Source organism: Amblyomma maculatum, chromosome 3 (genome assembly GCF_055883805.1).
Source record: "Amblyomma maculatum isolate TAMU_Amacu chromosome 3, ASM5588380v1, whole genome shotgun sequence".
In the NCBI taxonomy this organism is placed as follows: Eukaryota; Metazoa; Arthropoda; class Arachnida; order Ixodida; family Ixodidae; genus Amblyomma; species Amblyomma maculatum.
The window spans coordinates 167361394-167383072 of record NC_139346.1 but is presented as its reverse complement, the minus strand read 5'-3'; the positions used below and the strand labels follow the sequence as shown (position 1 = coordinate 167383072).

The window sequence follows — 21679 nt, the reverse complement described above, 5'->3', positions numbered from 1 at the left end:
TTTGGAAGTTAAATACGTAGTTCTACACCGATTTGTCCTTAACCACAGGTCTCTGAGACTACACTGTAGCATGTTTCACTTCAAAACAATGGAAGCCAGCCCTTTTTGGGGGAGAAGTAACGAGTCAGAAGCGAATGATTGCATCTATTTTTGTCGACAAGAATTCCGTGTTTTCGCTAACCCACAAGAATCTATTTTCGGACAGTAACCGTTACACGTTGCTGTCCTCTCGATCAGTGTAAGAGCTAGCGCTCAGTAACTTGCTACGTTCGTGATACATCATTTCATAGAATAACTTTCAGGACCAATTTCGTAACACAAGCTGCGTTCTGACTTCAGCCAGAGCTTCTTCAGAGAACATAAGAACTCGGGCATCCAAACGGGCTCCACTTGAAACCAATTGAGGGATCCTCACCGGGGTGGTGCAGTGGTAGGGCGCTCGACTACTATGCCCAAGGCTGCGGGATCGAATCCGTGCCACGGCGGCCGCTTTTCAGTGGAGGCAGAAAGCTAATCGGCCGTGTTTTGTGCTATCTCAGTGCACGTTAAAGAACCCCAGTGGGTCTAAATTTCCAGAGCCCTCCACTACGGCGTCTCTCATACCCCGAAGCACTTTGGGACGTTAAACCCCTCAAACCAAACAACCAGCAAGCGATGTGGATGGCACTGAAACAGAGGAACAGTTGATTTCTTCAACGCAAGAACAAGAGCTCCCTGCTTTTAGAGAGCTGCTTTACCAGGATGATTTCTTGGAGACAAACTAGTCCGGGTTGCCATTGGCTTCGTAATCGATCTTTCTGACATTATTTATCGAAATCTTACTCGGGTAGAATTGGAAGTGGCGTATTTTCATATTAATGGCCCGCGAAAAACCACGACGTTCGTAGACAAAGTTGACGAAAGAGACGGAGACGATGCAGTGTGGTTTCTTTCCACCCTTCGCGGTATAGCGAGGTGAAAAAAAAAATCCATCCGGATTATGCTTTCAGTGGAGGAGCGTGGCATCGGCCTGGCATCTTTTATTTCTGGCTCTTTTCAATGTACTAGCGGGGAGGAAAAATGAGGACAGTCGTTTTTAATAGCAGATACTTATGGGGCTATACAAGTCGGATAGAAAACATTTGTTTGCGGGAAGATGATTCAGTACACCTTTAGCATTGCGCGAATTGCCACTGCTACCGCTAACGCGCGCCATCAGCGCGCATGCGCTTGTTTATTCCGATGGGACAAGTGCGTCCGCAGATGGCGGGTACATCAGCTGGCATCACCTAGCAGCCTGAGGACGACCTGCAGGCGCGTGTGCACTGATGGCGTTCGCTAACTGTGGCGGTACGTGTTACACTAAGGGTATATCCTCTTTTTTTTGTCCACGGTACTCGCCGGTGTACACAACGCCCAGGAAGTTTGTTACCTTGGTTTGGTTTGGGTTATAGTTTATAACGTGGCAACGCTATTGAGCGATGACAATCGCCGTAATGGAACATTTCAGAAATTTCGGCTACCTGATCTATGATCACAGCACACGGGTACTTAAATCGAGTTTCGCTTCCGTCGAAAAGTGGCTACCGCATCGGGAATCCTCCTGATGTCATTGAGGTCAATAGCCGAACACCTTAACCACTGAGCCACAATGGTGAATATGTACTCTATTACCTGAACCCCTAAGGATCTCCTGGTTTTCGATTTGATGAATTACATTCTTTGTTATGTGCTCTATTCTCGTGATTTCAACATCTAGTGTAATGCAGGAAGAAGACAACCAATTAGTTGCAAAACAGTCGCATTTTTGTTTATTTCAACAGGACATTATTCTCGCGCGAAAATTAAGAGCTGCATGCTGTATTCGTGGCAGCGACTACAAACAATTTCAGCAATGCAGCAGAAACAGTGGCCACTTGTCAACAAACACTTCACTCTGTAGGGGGGAAAATACTTTTATATGTTTGTCCTTGAACAAGCAATTGTAATCAACACTATAAACAAGTTGACAACACAGATGCATTGCAGTCAGTTCATGCTCCAGAAAATGTTTCACAGGCAGCGGTGTAGGCAGACGCAAAATTCTGGCTCCATTAATGGCTTTGTTCACTTGACTTGAAGTAGCGACCGTTGAACTGCTACATACATTGTAAAGCGTTTGCACTCTACTGGAGCCTGTACGCGAAAAAAAAAGATCGCTTTTTCGGGCACCACGTATCATATATATGCTATTGCATATCACAAAAGAAAAGACTCGGAGATGTGAACAACCAAAACTACTTGCGAATATAGTGGAGAGGCGAACAAGATGCATGCTGTGTAAGACAACATATCACTCAAAGTACGAATTAACGGAGCACTGTTGTACTTCATATAACCATTTCCCGTTTCGGTACCCCAAGTACCGCTAACCATAGGACTACGACATCGCAGCACCTGTTTACGGGCAAGATGTGTTGGCAGGCTTAAGCCGGAATGAAATAGCTAAGAGGGTAAGAAAATTGGTCTCCCGCACTTAAGGCCCAAATATGTCAAACCTGAAGGGAGAACTGGGAAGGCTAAGCTGTCCTAATTACATCAGGAAAAAAAAAATAATGTACATAGCTGTTGTGTAAACTCATGTAAGACATTGTAAATGAACAGAAGGGTCTTTTTGCTCTGGCTTAATACACGGTGATCCTCTGGGTGATGGCCTGGCGACATATGTGGCAGGTCCTGATGTTGCCAGCGCAGGTGGCGCAGGCACCATGACCGCAGGTGAATACCACGTTTCGTCGACGTTCGAAACAGATGACGCAGTTGTGGATGGCTTCGAGCTCTCGCAGGCGGGACTCGAGATTTCCTTGGGTATTAGCTTCAGCGCTGCTTCGAACGTGTGCTTCTGGCAAAAAAAAAAGAAGCATGTTACGTACGAGTAAGCGATGGTGACATCAGGACATAGGGATTGGATAATTTATGTAAAATAACGATAGCGATGTCTTGATTTAGGTGCCTATATCAAAAGCAAAGCCTACTATACCACACAAAGGTGCAGCAGTACGGGTCCACAGAATATTTATGGAATCATTTACAGGCGCATATTGTTAGGGAGAGGTACACGGAGGTAACCGCAAAAGTTCATTGTCAGGGACACACCGCCAGAACTAACCCAGCTTATAGTTTCAGAGTCGTCTTTATTTACCAAATGACATCAGCATTGAAACATCATGAGAATAACCTCTTGCTTATTTTTGCTGCATGTCTTCTGTTGAGAGACTTGTGTCGCGAGACAATATCTGTCAAGTGCTTTGCTCCCTTCTTGATGAGAAAGTAGAAAATTGCTTGGCAGAGTGCAGAGATACTGTATATGATGAACTGTTTTCCTTGTTCACGCGGGTTAGGCTTCATTAGTTTTCAAAAAAAAAAAAAAAGAGATACCGAATTTCGTAACGTAGCTGCTCATGCAAAGGGCAGGACACAGGTTCAAAGACTAAATATACTTGAGTCTATTCAGATCTCCGACGTTTTATTAGAAGGGTTAGTGAAGCTTTTCTGCGGCATGCATAAATTTCAGTTGCGCAATATTTGAGTTGATAGGAATCTTACCACCTTGGCATGATGCGTGCAAGCTGACTGCTGTTTGTAAACGAAAAATTTCATCAATTACAATGCGGTCTGATGTAACAGTGCGTTTGCACAGAGCGCTGTCATTAATTGTGGCAACGCCCGCGTGTTGGTTTCTGTGCGGGCTGTTCTTCATTTGTATGTCCCGAGAAGTGTAGCCTGTGGGTACATAGCTGCACAGAAGCTTCATCCTGGTTATAAAATATTAGCTTTAATAATGGGTTTTATGAAGCCTTACTCAACGTTCTGCATGTTGGCTGCGAGAGTGCAAGGCCACATTACTCGTAGCTGGATGCCAAGCATTTATGTAATATTGCAAGTTATCTTGTAAATAAATATACACACACAAAAAAAGATGTGCATGACAGTACACGCTTTTTAATGTGTTTTTATCATCTTCAAGCTTGTTTGTATATGCTGCAACATTGTACTTTGAGTTATTAATCGAGATGTATATTCCACCTCATTTTAACGCCTTTTGTACCATTTACAGTACCATGTTGCTGCTTGACCACGTCCAAGAACTGACATACTGCTGTTGCTTCTCCGACACTCCAGACTGCCTTTGTGTTTATCGTGGTGTACAAGCACTACCGTGTATTGGTCATTCATCAGGCCAGCTCCATACAGCGAAGGTAGATATATGTAGGGGAGTAACGCACCATGCCTTTGCATAACGCCCACAGAAAGACAAGGCCAGCGTCGACGGAGACGGAATGATGCTTGGACAGAGTTCGCTTAACTTGGCAGTCAAACTGCCTGTCGAGTTAAAATGCGTGAATGCGGGGTCAAATTCTCGTCGTCCTAGCCGATCGCCGTTCCATCTTCGTTGTCGTTGAACTTGCCTTTCGTAGTATACAATAATAAAGTTTTCAAAATTTAGCATACGCCATCATGGCGTCATATATTTTTGTTTGTTATTTGCACTAGTACTATGCACATGGAGTTCCCAGGGTGGCGAAGTGGTGGAAAGAAACTCGTGCCTCGCTCAGTTGTCACTATGGTGTCACTATACGAGTTTCGCTATCATGGGATCTACCTAGGCACAGAGACAAAGAGAGGCGGGTGGAGCGAAGCATGCCGCAGCTTTCGCTTTGCTTACTTAGGTTTAGCAGGGTTAAACCTATATCTATTTTTTTTTTCTACATTGTTAAAGCTTCCTCTTTCTGTTTCTCGCGATGAAACCACAAGACCCCGGTAACCAGCCGTCACATGTGGCTCACCGTACTGCTGAATAGATTATACACAGCCCTGCAGGAAAAATGCAAGCTTTTAGATACATTTCCGACTCAAGTACGATAATGCCAACAATTATAAAGCCAAATCGACTCCCAAGGCGCTAGAGAGTGCAAGTGATTGTTCATAAGCAAATTATCTTCCTGACGATGCCACACAGATGCCGAAGCACATAAGCCAAAACACATATTCCCAAATGAAGCGCTATGTTCCGAAAGGAGAGCCCTATTGATACGTGCTTAGTTACTCACACGATTGGTCATCAAGATCGTCAAAGTCAGATAGAGTTCCTTCTACTCGCAATAACAACAACATCACGCCCAGAAACACAAAAAAAAAAGCGCCAACCTCTATTGCGCTGTCTTTCGTCTTCATGTTCAGCTCGCACTTCGTTATATATATCCCAGACTCTGGAACGGGTAGATGACAACCTCGGCACTGAGCTTTGCCTGGAACAAGAGATAAGGATCATTTGCAAGTTGACTGTGCACTAGCCACCCATTGACAAGGCAAAATCACGTAATAAGAAAATTAAGCTTGAATGTTTGGTCCAAAAGAGATTCCCTCGGTGTCGAGGATGTCGCAAGGAACATAAAAATCTTTCTATATTAAATATTACAGCTTGACCACAGCACTGTTCTTCTGCGATCAAAAAAAAAAAGAAAACTTCAGTCATGCGCAGTGAAGTGCATGACTGAAGTCGGTTTTGTTATTACAGCCCAGTGCCACCTGAGCACTTTGTCCTCTTCAAGCCACACGTTCTTTCCTCTCGTATAGCGGCGAAAACGAAAGCTCTAAAAACGAGGCTATATTATCGGAACGCAGCGGAAGTCAGTAAAGGCTAGGAAACGCAATAAATGGTAAAGAAGGACAGGTTTAGTGAGAATGCACGTGCCTTGTTTCGTTGGGAGAACTGTGGTACCAAAGATGATCGTCATCCATGCTACGGCTTGACGCAACAGAACACGCAGCGCAGAGTACTCCGGAACCATCGCACTCACATTCCAAGCCTGCCCCGCAGAACGGGTCCTCGCTGTCTGAATTCAAGACAGCTGTAATGCAGGAATTGGATAGTTTTTGTAAGCCACCAGCAGAGACGGTAGTGTGCCTCTTTCAATTAGCTGCTCAGCTAAACGGCCTTATGAGATCTGCGAAAGGGCCCTAAAGTGGTCGTAACTGATAAGGGAGGATTGCTGTTGCTAATATCTCTACTGACCGACTCAATTATCAGTGCATCTATATTAACTTCCAGTTTAGCTTATAAACATGTGCGTTTATATTCGTCTTAAGAAGTGGGATTCGCTTTTTTTACTATATGACCCCCCCTCCCTCCCCCCCCCCCCCCCCGAAAAAAAAAAACAACAACAACAACAAGAAGCAGTGATTTTATGCTTGTTATCACTCTAAAAATTGTTCAAATTGGATTTATATCGGCGTTCTTGTCGATGATATACTACACTAAACAAATGATGAGATCTGAGGATGGAATGATAACGTATAGATAGGGCGCTTCATTTTAGACTCAAAATTCGGGGGAGGCTCGGAGGCTGGGCTGCAATTTGTGGACAAAATTCAGGTGCAAATCGGGTAACTTGTAGATGATGATCATATTAGAGCTGTTGGTATTGAGGTGGCGAAACTGGCAGTTCTCCCGCCACGCGCGCTGCCGCCAGATGCCGCCTACAGCGGGCTCCCTAATAAATTTGAAGGATTTTAGCGCGGTGGTGTGTCCTTTTTCTTGTCCTCCGTCTATTAGCGCTGTTTTCCGTTATGCTCTACCAACTCGCCCAGCAACATATATTGCTTTAGCTCCTTAGGAAATTATGCACACCAGTTCTCGTGAGCATTTAAATCATTGCTCTGTACAGCAATAGAATGGATATTTGAGCTAGTTGGTGCGACATTCTAATTTTCTGTGACTGCCTGTCTATACTCTCTTGTCTTTTGTCCGCTGCGCTGTGTCTTAACTCTGTACAGCGTTATGAACGGCTAGCGTTTCCTGCGCAGACTGCCACTGTACGTGGACTTAAATGCAAAATTTCGGATTGTGTTACGAGAAGCAATGTGCAATTCATTTTTTTTCCACTTGCAGCCGTACATTATGGGCGAGTGGCTTCGCCCCGCAGAGCAATTATAGTATACGGGGCCCTTTGGTGAGGCTAGTGAAATCTGCCCGGATGTCCTGCTTTGTTGGACACTAGCGTAGACCTGTATGTGCGTGAGTCCGAGCGTGTGTGAGTGTGCGTGTGTGTGTGGGCTTGCGGGCTTGTGAGAGATATAGTTGGAAAGGGGCAGCTATTAAAAAAACCGAGGACATGTTCCCCCTTTGCGTAGGAAACTAACTATATGCTACTGAGAAACATCCCACCATTTCGTTCTTGCCATTCTTCGTAAGATGCGTCCAGCCCAGCGAAGGGGCCCCCGCGGCTTTGCAGGTCGTCGTATCCTCGCCTGGTGGAAAGCCATGTCCTGGAATCACCATGGACTCGGTCATTTGTACGTGGTGGGTAAAACTTTACTCATTGTTAAAAAAATGGCGTTGCAGGAACTGGTCACCAAGGTTGGCATATTTGCAAACTGTCACAGGTACAGTGCACCAGCCTTCCAGCTCGTGTTAAAGTGTTTTAAGCGGCGCGATTTGTTGTATAGCACGCATAATTGAACCTAAAGGTTATTAACAAGCACCTACTAGTGAAACAATTACATCGGAGATGAACTGTTGGCAGCGAAAAACATTTTTTTTTCGATGAGCCTATAGAGTTATTTTCACTTAATTATTTCAATATGGGATCTAACATCGAAAATACCTTAAAGGGTAAATTAGTAATGAGTTGCGTGGTGAAAACGCACAAAAAAAGATTACAATTTAAGGAAGAATGGGGTTCGAATTGCTCTCACACGCTTCCAAAAGTTAACCGCTAAAAAATGACAGCACAGAAGCAACGATGCCGAGTGCCGGTAATTGAGCTTGGGCCTGTTAACATAAGTATTTTATATATTCGCCACAAGGCGGTGTAGCGGTACCTGTGCTGCAATGCTGGCTGTTTACAAATGCGCTTCATTGTGTTTTCTGGCAGTAACTGTCAGTAACTGGCTCCTAATTTAATACTCATATCCATCGCCTCCATATGCAATATTTTGTGTATTTCAACAGATAAAAAGAACGATTTTTCTATACATAAGTTTTTTCTATACATTTCAGAAAAATTGCCTCGGGAAGGTCTGTCTGAGGATGCGTGAAAGATGTGGACGAGAGGAGTGACTGCATGACTCGTTCGTGGGAGAACCGAAACATTGGAGTTATTTTACGGACTCTTACGAAGTACGCCTCCTGGTATTAGAATTGGTCCAAACCAAGTAAAAATAATCACTAGGGACGTAAGAAAGGACTAAATAAATGGTGCTGAAAAGTGCCACTTATCCCATGATAACCTGCCCACTGGTGTATCATTACGTCTTGTTGTCAGATACCGAGGGCATAATGTATTTAAGCAACTGCACGCGTTCAAAAAAGCTCAGAAAATATTGCTCATTGCTTACTCTCCATCGGCGGTCGCTGCAAAATCGAGGTCACCGACGGAAGCAAACGTGCTAACAGCGTTGTGACTATATCGGTCGAAATGCCCGTCGAACCCCCGCAGTGCGTTGGATATGCCACTTCCAATGTCGTTCCAGATGCTTCCAAGGGCCTGTAAGCCTATAAAGTGGGAAATAAAGGTGGGCTCCAAGAACGTTGTCATTGAAACAGCATCAAATAGACAATACATTGCATGAAGCCTTTATCTATATTGCTCAACATTTTACAACGCTGCTTAACCAAGAATTCTCGCCATTTTGAAGCCGGTGCCGGGGAGGCTATCAGAGGCCGAATATGGTTGTACATGGAGTGGAACATTCTAAAGCTGAGCGCACTAAAAACTACGGTGGGCAAGGCTATGAGAAATTCTGACCGCGACATTATGGCGTTCTTCAATGTGCATTGACAACGAACAGAACATGGCAGTATTTTTCATTTTGCGTGAATCAAAAGGCTGCAGTGCCAGGATTAGATTACTCGAACGACGCTACTGCTGATTAATTGGCATATTGGCATACAACTCGGCAAGACAGCTGGGCAAGACAGCTCGAACATGCTTCTGACGACCAAAATCTTATCTTCTACAGAAAATTCATTGCGCTATCCTTCATGTCTGATTTGGCATGCTTTTTTGTCACCTTTGTTCTTCTGAGCATATGAAGCTTGATTATCTGTTCGGCCCTGTCAGTTCTGGTAACTTAGGTTTAGTGCATTAGTATGTGCAGCAGATTGCTGTAGTGATTGTTGCATTGAAAGCATCCATATATGATTACACCATATGATTACACCAGCATCGTATATAGCGCAGGTGCGGGATCGTTCATTCTTAGCGTGAAACACTTGGCTGCTCTCTCCGAAGCATCAGTCCATCCAGGTCCATCAATTTTCAGGACTTCCAGGCCCATCTCAGTGCCACTTTGGTTCGATATGCGGCCGTGAAAAACGCAACGCGCCTTCAAAGATCGACGGCTTCTTCGCATGCTCACCTCAAGAGAAGATTAGCTTGTACATACAGCATTGTTTTATTGCATTAAATGCCGTTTCTAAAAAGCGCGTTGCGTGAGTTGCGACAGTGTTTCTGGATCGCAATTCTAAGGGCGCGGGTACGCGTCCCGCCCACAGCCGAAAAATGTTCGTTAAGTGAATTCAATTTCTTTTTAATGTTGAATTACTTCATAATGTTGAATTACTTCATAATGTTGAATTACTTCATAATGTTGAATTACTTCATAATGTTGAATTACTTCATAATGTTGAATTACTTCATAATGTTGAATTACTTCATAATGTTGAATTACATTTGGTTTGAATAAATTCGATTTTCAATAACGCATTTAAACACTATTATCGTGCAAGCATTTCCGTACCTTGTCGGCGCTGTATGAGCGGCTCGCCACACAATGCGTCGTCTCCGAGAAATTGATTATGTATCCTACCCACAGAGAGTGGCAAACCAAGTCATCTACAAGAGACGCCATAGTGCCCGCAAAATAATTTCCCCGCCGCTCCACGCGTGCTATTGCACCGTGTGGACCTAACCTTCCCGGTGGTCTAATTCCCCGTGAGGAAGTGACTTTGAGGAGAATCCGCGTGGGATGCGGCTTTAACACCGGCGATCAAATCCTCCTGGATATCGCAGACTGCCCTCCTTACCTGCCAATTCTGTCCCGCTCCCGCTACTGAAGCGACTCGGTCATTTCTTAACAACTTGCCTTGGACTTTGGACAGCGTGCAAGCTACCCCGTCGAAGTGATAAATAATGTTTTCCGAGGTCTCATTAAGTGAGCGTAACTTTACTACTCCCCTGGATCCGTTCATAATGCCGCGCCTTAGCATCACACTGAAGTGTCAAAAAGATGAGCGTGCGTCCTTTTCCTTACTTAAGACAATCCATGATGTAAATGTGGGACTTAAAAAAATTTCCCTAGAATAAGCAGGGCCTAATAAAAATGGAATAAGATCGGTTTTATATTTGCAAAAATGCCATCGAACATGAGTTATTCACCATTAATTAAGAACTTGGTTGTGAATACCGCTGCAAGCAGATGTAGTTAGTTTGAGCGCTACTGTGTGATAAAAAGGACGGAGGAGGTAATGACAGCACAGGAACATTCTCTCTTATACCCCCTTTTCGTATCCACGAATCAGTGGGCAGAAATGAACAACTTCGAATTTGAGTAATTGTCGTGGTGATGCAATTTGTAATCTAACCGTAAAACACATGACTCACTGTCCTGGAATATCCATCGATCTCTGTCAGTCAACTCTTCATCGAAGATGGATCTGCAATGAAATCCGGCTGCTCCCACCGGAAACATTTCTCCTTGATTCAGCCGCCGACTTTGTTGGAGGTCACTATCTCCTTGATATAAGGTGTGTCGGCGTCGCGAGCTGGTTGGTCTTTGTCTCGGGGGCACCTTAAACCTGGAGTTATTGAGAGGCAATGATAAGTTATCCGTTGCCCACGCAGTTTCATCGTCCCGAATGTGGCACCCGAAAGTTCTAAATCTTCATATAGGTCACAAAACGAGGGTATTCCGGTTTGGTTTAGTTGGTTTGTAGGGTTTAATGTCCCAAAGCAACCCAGGCTATGAGAGACGCCATAGTGGAGGACTCTGGAAATTTCGACCGCCTGGGGTTCTTTAACGTGCACTGACATCGCACAGCACATGGACGCCTTTCTTTTCGCCTTCATCGAGAGGGAATTCCGATCAAAACTACCAAGGGCACGTATGCACAAGAGCAAGATACGAAGTTTTGTGCTGATGTATTATTTCCAGACAGTGTGCACTAAGCCCACAATCGGCCCCAGTGGCAACCGCCTTATCAGCAGACGCAGATATACGCTTGCGTATGGCATCTTCGTTTTTACACACATCCTTTTTAATTTCTCTTAAACATCTAGAAGGGTCTTGACGAAGTTTGTAGTGTTGGGTACATTTGAAATCCCTTGTGGACTCAGCGATGCTGTAATTTTGCAGCAAAATAGCTGTGGCTTAGCTTCGATTAAATGTGTCAAGAGATAGCTGAGGCATGGTTACACATGGTGAAGATCTTTGTTCAGCAGAAGGTTTTTAGTCGGTTATGACTATGAAGATACTCCAATGACCCGTAAAGATGTTCGTCTTGGTTTGAGCTTAGCGTACCCACAGATTCGACTGGACAGTTTGCCGCTGTAAGACCAAGTCTATGTACACGCTCCCTACTTTGTAATGGAACTTGGCTGAGCCGTGCCTAATTCCAGGTCGAATATTTCGTTTACCCTTAAAATGAACTTATGGTCCCATTTCGGAGCTGCTCACGCGTTAAGCTACTTCCATAGAGTTTCTTACTCTTACCTAGAGGGAAAGCTGTGCTGCCGTCTATGTGCGTTTACATGGAGTTTCCAGACGGCCAGTTCAGCCACCATGGGCGCTCAAAGCATCATGGGCCGGTGAGCTACCGAGTGCAGAACTACAACTTTTGGCCAAAACTAATGCAAAGATAAACGTTGTTCTACCGTAAATAATGCCCTAAGATTGAATATTGTGACTATAAATTGTAAAGAGAGAGAGAAACAGCATGTCAATGTGATATTTATCCAATATAAGCGATGGCTCTTTCTCCTATTGGCTTAGTTTTGAGCAGCACAAATACCAATATTTCGCACTTAATATGCAAACTTTGAAATAAAAAAACGTTATAAAAATATTTATGGTTGCGCAATCACTTCAGGAAGTTTTTAGTGGCATTTCGGGAAACAGAAACCATTTATTGGCGACGTCTGCTTTTGAGCCTTCGCTACTATGGCTTTCGCGGTCTATGTACGCACCTTCAAATGATGATGATGACGAAAAAGAAACATCGCAGTAACGCCACTCCACGTACCCGAGAAAAACCGACTGTCCCGCAACAAGTAGCACACCGGCCCATGATTCTTAGCGCGCCCATGGTGGCTGAAGTGCAGCGCCCTCAGCTTTCCCTCTAGTTAGTGTAAGGAACTCTATGGCTACTTCCCCCTTCAGTTGACCTTTGACATTTGATCTTGACCTTCACTTTTGGTGGGATCATAGATACCACAAGTGGTTGTGGCTTAAGTTTCAACTTGACCTCGAAGATGTTAAGGTCACATGAAACAGACGGTGACCTTGGCTTCACCTCGCGTAGTGAAGCTATGGCTTAAAAAAGTGATTTTCACAAGAAAAATAGACAATCGTTCTACTGTGCGCCGAGGCAGCGCTGTCTATAGGGGGGCTGCGAGCTAGTTTTTTGTCATGCTATGAAGTCTTCTAAAGCGAAATCATCACTAGAGGTCATGTTCTCTAGAACTTCCTGCGGTATGAGCGAAAAATTGGGAGCACGGCTCTGGTATCTAATTGGTAGCTGGCAGGTGACGTGGAAGGGCCCTGATTGGTGACAGAGTTGAGCGACGTGGTGTGACCATATACAATGACAGGAGTTGCCAACTCGGGTAGCGCTTTTGAGAGGGGCTCAATCGAAATCGTGTGAACCTTTAAACCCTGTGCCAGACACTTCTGGATCATGCAAGCACTTTCGTACGGCTTGGTTAAAACTGCGCTTTAAATCTGTCTGGCGGTCTTCCTCATGATACGTTAGTTGACAATTGCCGGCTAAAGATTATGTGTAGGATAACACATGCACAAATTAAGGAAATAGTGATTAAGCGAGGAGCAATGTGCTGTACGAGAACGAAGATCGACCAGGGCAGCCTCCGACGGGAGCCATTAACGTGGCCGCATGGTATACAATTAAAAGGCGGAACTTGAGTGTCCCCGCTAATTTTTTAAAAGAATACTCTAGCTGAGTTCTCGTTTCATTAAGAGCTTCGGATAATGGAGCAACTAACTAATTGGTCACAGAAGTGTTCTCTTGGAGGCTAGATCTTCGATTCTGCAAGTGTGGAGGTGCCTGCTGTGGCTTAGGCCTTCAGAATTTGAGCCATTCATGCTATATGTTTTTAAATATGGGCTTCTAAGTATATCTGCACACAAATGTTTAGATTTGCTTATGACAGAATATATATGTGAAGGGTCTGTAGCCCTTCCGAAGCTATGTCCGGAATCAGTACAGCCCAGCTACATCAAAATGAAAGCGCTACGCAGCATACACGGTAGCGTACGTTGGGGTGCACATACAGGCGACTTCTAACGGCAGAATAACATCCATATTCTCAAGTCCCTCGACGTCACTGTTGCTATCGAATGGAAGGTATGCATGAACACTCACCCTGTGGTCTCGGGGACGTCTATGCGCCAGAAGGCGTGTTCCTGGCTGTGCTCGCTGCTTCTGTAGCAGTCGTTGCACAGGTCAAAGTCCCGGCACACGTCACACTTCCAGCGAGTGCCGACGATGCCGTCCTGACCGCAGTCGTCACACGTTATTCCCCAAAAACGGAGAGCTTCGAAAAAAAAAAAAAGAAAAGACGTGCGGAGCACAAGAACAATTGATTTGTAGAATAAAGACAATCCCGCGACCGGCACTTTATTGGCGTGTAAAAGAAAATGGCACTTGTTTAGCCACAGCTTTGCGAAGTTTTACGCGCGAAAGCAGGGAGTACTCGCGCATTACCTATAGGCTTCTTCAGGCATATTAGACTTAACTAAGCCTAACAATTCCTAATAGGCTCAGGAAGAGGTATTTGTGACCAAAATATGTTTGTGTGGCAACGTACTACGGTAATGTGGTTTTCTAGCCCTATGGGCTTAACGAAACGGCTAGCGAAGTTGATCTCTTTGGCATGGCCTGGGCTCAAAACACACCGGCGGCGAGTTCATAATTTTGAGCGATTGCTGTAAGGAAGCTTCGCAGCCGCACCGGCGAATTCCAAGAATGCGGGTAGTAATGCTTCCGCATTGAAAACAGCCAGCCAACAAAAAGTCCACAACTAACACTTGGTCGTCAGCCCGGGGCTGCTCTAAGCGCTCGAAAGGAGTACGTCGAGCTTCGCGGGTGATGCGTGCCGATTACCCATCGTTTGAAATAACCTGCATTTGAGCATGCGCCGCTGCACTGATGACAATTATCGCAGCGCTCCTCCGCAGCAGCCTCTGCGCAGGTTGCGTGGCCTGCGGTGATCACTGCAATTGCGGTCGGTGGCTACGGACAGATTCGGCGATAACGACGAAGATCAGGTCATCCGTGCAGCGATGTGTCCTCAGGTGCAGGCTACCTCAATAGTTACTGATAATAGTCGTCGGTGCCAACCCATGCATGCATTTCGAGAGCTCTAGCAAATGTGCTCAATTGGGAATAAGATTAGCAAAAGTCAGACACGCCTTCGAAGGAGGCAACGCGCCGTTTATGAATAAGTTGTTTCAGACAACCAGCGTTCCCCCCTCCCGAACATGCCCAACGAGGCGCTTGTATACAACGGTGGACTGGTACCCAACATAGCGTAATTTTAAGTTCTAATTGACGACTGTACCAGCATCAGTAATTTTAATCAGAAGGCTCAACAGCGTGGCTTAAAACGGCGCCAGCGCCGCGATGGTCTGTCCGCTGGAGCCAAGAAACAAATTATAACATTCATGCCCCGAAGTTTAACAAAGGCGCGCGGCTCCTACTGAAAATGCTATTTCGGAGAGATGTAGCACGAACGGTCGAATGCTGGCACGCTTACAAATACCGCTATTGTTGAGTACAAAAAAGTTTCGTTTGGTTTATGAGGTAAACGTCCCAAAGCGACTCAGGCTATAGAGATGACGTAGTGGAGGGCTTCGGAAATTTTGACCACCTGTAATACTTTTTTGAAATGCACTGACATCGTACAGCGTACGGGCGCCTTGCTTTTCGCTTCCATTGAAATGCAGCAGCCCCACCGCGGTGGTGCAGTGGTTAAGGTGTCCGACTACTGTGCCGGAGTACTCGGGTTCGATTCGGACCACCGGCGGCTGCGCATAGATGGAAGCGCGAAACGAAGAGGCATCCGTGTGCTGTGCGATGTCAGCGCACGTTAAAAATTCCCAAATAGTCGAGATTATTCCGTAGCCATCCACTACGACTCTTCTTTCCACTTGCACTCCCACCTTTCTCCCTTTCATTACGGTGCGCTTCAGGTGTCTACAGAGATAAGTGTGAGATACTGCGCTTTTCTCTTCTTGTGAACGAATTATATTATAATTGACGAAAAGCGGCCGCCGCGACCGCAATTTGATCCCATATCCTTGGGCCCAGTAGTCTCTGCCCTCTGGCGTACTTCTTGCAAGACAATCCTGGGAAAATTTGGAATGTGGTAAGCGGAAATAAACCGAATACATTCGACCTTTCAGTAAATATCAATGCACCGATACCTGAAAGAGACTGCTGCAAAGCGTTCACTGAATTTTCCGCCTCATGCTTTCGTCTACATCCCAGAACTGTTACCCCAATTTTTGTGCATCTTGCTACACATGGAACCGATAAGCATTGATTGTGTGAAAAGAAATTTCAGCTTCCTCAGGTGTCGACGGCGTAACAGCAAACTTCTTGAAAATTGCAACCACATCCTCATCCTTGATTCTTCATGAAATTTCGTACAATCGTTGTAGAGTTTCTTCATGCCCAGTGATTGGAAGGTGGGGAAGGTGGTTATTTTACATAAATCAGGTAGCACTGTTTCAGCACTTGAATATGCATTAATTGCATTAGCCATGCAGTTTACCATGGAAACTTCTTGAACACATAATTTATTCTCACCTTATTACTTTCCTCAAATCTAACAACTTTTTAATTCTTGTCAACATGGCTTCTGAAGGTTATTTTAATGTGAAACGCAACTTCTTTCTTTGAATAATGATTTATTTCGAGCGCTGGATGCTAGCGTTACTTTGACTCTCTTTAGATTTTGATAAGACTTTGGACACTGTTTTGCATGACTACTACTAAACTTTCTGCTCTTACTATAGACGATCAGGTGTTAGATTGGATTAAATAATTTCTCAACAACCGAAGCCAATATGTGCAGTTAATGGTTATCACTCGCCTCTTAATTCTGTAACTTCTGGCGTTCCTCGTTCTGTGTTAAGTCCTCGCTTGTTTCTAATTTATGTTAAGGACCTTCCTAACAATGTTTCTTCTCAAATTAAACTTTCTTGCGGTTGATTTTGTGCTATATCCTAATTAATAATACCTTTGACGTGACGTGTTTGCAGTCTGACTTGTACGCAATTTTTACATGGCTCAGTGACAGATAAGCACTACTAAATGCAAATACATTCGTATTTCTCGCCGAACTCAGATAATACCACTCGCTATCTACCTAAGTTTTCGTTATCGCCTATATTATTGTAAAAATATCTAGGTGTTCACATAACCTGCAAATGTTCTTGGAAAATGCACGTTAACTATAACTAACCAGGCTAACCGTACACTCGGTTTCTTACGTCGCCATTTCACAGCGGCGAATAGTTTCGTTAAGCTTCATTCATATAGGACGGAGCATAAGTGAAACTTATGCTCCATATGGGATTCTAATCAAATAATTAACAATTTAAATTCCTTTCAGGCCCACGCCGCGCGTTTTTTGTTTCAAATTACTCACGCCCAGCAAGTGCATCTAATAAAAACCCTTGGTCTTACAGTTCTTTCTCTGCTCGTATATATTTTCGCTTATGCATTTTCTACTCGATTTGTTATGCTAACCCAATTCTGAAAGATCAGTTACCGCTTCCTCCATCCTATATATCCTCTCGCACTGATCACGGCTTCAAAGTAGGGATTCCGAACTACCTAACCACCCTATATGCTTGAATTCATTTACTCCTCGAACTGCAAAGACTGGAACCGGCTCCATCACTGCCACCACCGATGCCAAAAAGATATAGGAAACTCCCAGTGATTTTGCATGCCCCTCCTCTCTGTAATGCCTCCGGGCTTTTTGAGTATACAAAGTAAATAAATAAATAAATGCTATCAAAAATGGAATGCTATGCACCAACAGAAAAGGAATATATGTTAAGACATTCTTTTACGAACGAGTAAGTTATTTTCTTAAACCACTTAAGCACTTCGTTGTTTCCTTTTATATTTGTTTGACACTATTGCGAATCGTGCGGTTACCCAAGCTCTTTACAGGTCATACTGTAATAATCTGGGCCTGTCCATTCAGAAGAGATGCTGGTTTGCTCTTTGCTGTCTTTTCCACGTTTGACAGACGTTAGCGGGGCCAACGAAAAAAAAGACGAAAAATAACGTTGCCCTGCCCACACTGCCATAAGCACAACGGTCTTACACCAATATTGGGGAGTGCTGAAAGGCCCCCTCCAAAAGGACTACCTCGTAAATATGGCAAGGTGGCTCCAAGAAATTGCCACTTTATAATTCGCAACAACAGCATACATAGGCGGAACATCATACAACGTCCCAAAATTAACTTGCCCCAATAGCTAAGGGGTGCGGGAATACCCATGATCAGACATGTTTTGAACCTATGGGCGTCTATTAGTGTTATAAAATCGCCTCCTAGAACACGCTAGCTGCAGCCTTCGCTATCATGGTAAATCTACCTTGATGTTAGCGGTGCATGACGATATCAGTAAGAGTGTTAATTTTATCCGCCTTTCACCTCGGCGCACGCCGTGGCCGCGGTATCAAGCGCGCACGGAAAAAAGTTCAGCAGTTTTCGTATCTCGGCCACCTTACGTTGGGTGCGGCAGTTTGGGAAAATTTCATGTTTGGCCCTAAAGCTGCCACATGAAAAGTTCAGCAGTTTTCGTATCTCGGCCACCTTACGTTGGGTGCGGCAGTTTGGGAACATTTCATGCTTGGCCCTATAAAGCTGCCACATGAAACAAATTTCAGGAAAAGTACAGCGACAACACTGCGATGCGCGCTTTGAGAGAACGAAGAAATCAAGAACCCCCAAAACTCTACATCGGTGATTTACGCGAGAACACCGCTTAGGCGCCATTCCTGGCTCGAGCGGCGTCGCCATCGTCATAACCGGTGGACAGCTACAGGGTATTCTGTGGTGAACCTGGGGCGCAATATTTCAATCTGATTCTCGCAACTCGTCATTGTCATCAGAAATATAGCCGCCTTGGACAGTGCAGTGAAGTGGTAGCGTTGGGATCCCGAAGTATCTCTTAACGCCATCGAGTACAGTACTCACGGATTGAAATAGGACATTCGGAGCGCGTGGCCGTCACTGAATGCAAGGCAGTGTGGTAAACAGGCCGGCTTATTGGCGACCGGAAGGAGCAGTTCTGCTTCTTAGATGTTCTCCCCCTCGAGCTATACCACAATGCAGCACCTTGGTTCCATGAGCATCCCCGGGCGGCGCTGCATGCAGCGACGGCCACGCGCTCCGAGTGTCCTATTTCAATCCGTGAGTACTGTACAACACTTTAAAGCGAACCTTAAGCGTACTGTGAATTGGAATCCGGGTGGCCACCCTATTGGATGCGGCAAAGGCCGACCTGGGGCACAAGATTCTGCTCTTTCCCTGGTGACCTTTAGTGTCCATAACCAACATTGACGCCTCGGACAGTTTGATGAATGGTAGCCTATGGATCTTGAGGGACTCTTAACGAGAAAACATTAAGGGACCCCTCGAAATTGCAGGCTATACCATTACTCTAAGGCGCTCGCTGGGACCATATCAAAGCGGCGAGAAGGGTTTGTCTGTAGAACTGACCCAAGTGTTTAGTACTTCGGATGACGTTCGCGAACTGTGTTGCGAATTTTTGCACCGGCTCGCTAATAGTCGCTGTCCACTTCTCGCCTGCCGCGTTCACCAAAGACGTCGTACACTTCCTACACCGCTGGTTAACCGCGCACAAACCCACACGAATGATATAGTAACAGGGAACCTCAGTCTAGTTAAAGATAAACGAGAACTTCATACCACTTACGCACGAAAAAATCCTGTTCCTCTCCCTCGTAACTGCACCCACTGCTGTGACGACCTCGAGAAATACTCGTCTATACCCGCTCTTTCAGTACCGGCCACTGGTGCCGCAAGTAGAACATTTCTCCCCCCTTTTCTGCAACCACTAATCTTCCTTTATCATTGTCAAGGACTGAAAAGGCCATGAGTAGATGAGGTATGCGTGGAAAATATGCTGCGTTCGGTAAATTTCCGTACTTACATGACTCTAAAATCATTTATCTCAATATAGAGCGGCATAAAGCGTAAGAATCTATGCTCAAATTTCACACATTCAGTAGCGTATTCGTCTTTAAATTCTCATTTTGTTTCTGTCCTTGCTAAACCGAAAATTACGTCTCCTCTCCTTTTCTCAATCTTAGTTTAATTCGTAGCTCAGACACAAGCGAAAGGCACGCAAAATCGGGTTGCGTTCCAGCTATAGTCAGCCGTTGCACACATGCCAGATCATTGTCTGTCCAAGCCGCACTGTACAGCGTTCGCGTTAAGCATGCCGATGGCGGTACGACTTTTGCATGTGTTCGTGTTTAGTCCCTGCAACTCTACAATAAGCGTAAAAGTGAAACTTCCCATTTGCCTCACCTCCCACCCGCCCCTCATTTTTCAAACAGCGACAGAAGGTAAATATTCACCGCCACTGTAGAATCGAACCCGTCTGTATCAGCCATTTCCCCCACTAAAAAAACAAATTTTAGACATTGCCACAGGGTGGGCGTACTCACCTGCATCACGCTGTCTTCCTTGCCTCGGAGCAGCCCTTCTCGACGAGCTGCTGTAATAAGCCATTCCGACACAAAAAAGGTGCGACAGGTGCTTGTCCAGCGAATTCGTATCCGTTGTGCGCGTTCACTCAGAAATGCAGGGGTGCGACCACAGGTGTCTAAGTATAAACCGAGGTTTTTGCAGCGCGACTTGTTTCACCAGCGAAATCGCTGAGAAACAAGACGCGTGGTCTACGATCGCGTGGCCACGAAATTTAAGCTTTTTTTCACACAGCTGTTATTTTCTTATCAAAATGTCGATAATGCCACACACCGCAGATATACGTAGTTTGGCGATGATGTCAGAAAGTCTTCAAATCGTCCTAGAAGCGCGTGCGCACCTTTTGTAATTGTGACTGTTGCTTGCTCATGAAACAAGGGGTAGCTCAAAGACCATATCAAAAGTAATCGGATCGCAACAAAATAAGAAAGAAAGAGCGAAAGAAAGGAAAAAGGAAGGAACAACAACAAGAGAATGTTGTTGTGGCTGTAGAAAGAAGGAAAAGAAAATGCACAGGCCTGCTACTGGCTCTGTAGCTGAGCCACCTCCGCTGCCTCGTGCAGACAGAAGAGAAAATAGAGAAGAAAGAAAAGGAAGAGGGAGAGAAAGACGTGCGGAGCAGCAACAGCCGTCGTCCACCACCGAAACGGTGGCGGGTGCAATGACGGCCTACAACATAAAAAATTCTGTGGCAGGTTAGCCACCATCTCAAGCGGCGGTGACCCACCTGTCCCACCCAGCCCCATCAGGGGAGTATGTCAACAACAAGATAAAATAGAGAAGAAGGAAAAGTAGAGGGAGAGAAAGACGCGCGACGCAACAGCCGTCGTCCACCACCGAAGCGATGGCGGGTGCAATGACGACCTACAACAAATAAAAATTCGGTGGCAGGCTAGCCGCTACCGCAAGCGGCGGTGAACTACCTGTCCCAGCCCCATGGGGTGTCCTGTCCTGTTGTTGTTGCGGCTGTAGGAAGAAGGAAAAGAAAATGCATGGGCCTGCTACTGGCCCTGTAGTTGAGTCACCTCCGCTGCCTCTTGCGGACAGAAGAGAAAATAGTGAAGAAAGAAAAAAGAAGAGGGAGAGAAAGACGCGCGCCGCAACAACAGCCGTCGTCCACCACCGAACAGGTGGCGGGTGCAATGAGGGCCTACAACAGGTAAAACTTCGGGCAGGCTAGCCCCCGCCGCAAGCGGCAGTGACCTACCTGTCCAAGCCCCATCAGGGGATTGTGCAACAGATAAAATTCGGTGGCGCCGGGGTGGTGCAGTGGTAAGACGCCCGACTACTGCGTTCCCGGGTTCGAAACCGACCACGGCGGCTGCGTTTCGATGGAGGCGAAACGAAGAGGCGTCCTTGTGCTGTGCGATGTCAGCGCACGTTAAAGATCCCCAGGTGGTCGAAATTACTCCGCAGCCCTCCACTACGGCTCCCCTTTCTCTCTTGACACTTTCACTTCCACCTTCATCCCTTCCCTTACAGCGCGGCTCAGGTGTCCACAGAGCAAGTGTGACAGATACTGCGCCTTCCCTTCCTGTGAACCAATTATTATTATTACTAGCCCCCGCCGCAAGCGGCGTTGACCTACCATCCCTGCCCCGTAGGGCCAGGAACTGCCACCCTTCCTCCTGGCGTCCTATCCTATCAATCATCCTGAC

At 45.6% G+C, this 21679-nt stretch overlaps 1 protein-coding gene across 2 annotated transcripts; it reads right to left on the bottom strand.

Moving 5' to 3' along the window:
• Positions 1-1771: 1771 nt before the first annotated feature.
• On the bottom strand, positions 1772-20318 carry LOC146196792 (uncharacterized). 2 transcript variants are annotated; one of them, XM_084598530.1, is made up of 8 exons: positions 19982-20318; positions 13622-13793; positions 10626-10819; positions 8359-8515; positions 7187-7287; positions 5714-5870; positions 5167-5267; positions 1772-2857 (listed from the first exon to the last, which is right to left on the bottom strand). In XM_084598530.1, exons 1-8 carry the CDS (start codon positions 20043-20045, stop codon positions 2643-2645), a joined length of 1161 nt encoding a protein of 386 aa, XP_084454656.1. In that variant the 5' UTR covers positions 20046-20318; the 3' UTR covers positions 1772-2642. The 2 variants fall into 2 exon arrangements, with proteins under 2 accessions (XP_084454656.1, XP_084454655.1); XM_084598529.1 differs by having other exon boundaries at positions 1772-2860; positions 19982-20311.
• Positions 20319-21679: the final 1361 nt, after the last annotated feature.

Coding starts and splice junctions, on each gene's coding strand:
- LOC146196792 (XM_084598529.1), bottom strand. CDS start 20,045: ATGGCTTATTACAGCAGCTCGTCGAGAAGGGCTGCTCCGAGGCAAGGA. Junction 13,794..19,981: donor AGGAAGACAGCGTGATGCAG/GTGAGTACGCCC, acceptor TTTTTTTCGAAG/CTCTCCGTTTTTGGGGAATA. Junction 10,820..13,621: donor GACGTCCCCGAGACCACAGG/GTGAGTGTTCAT, acceptor CAATAACTCCAG/GTTTAAGGTGCCCCCGAGAC.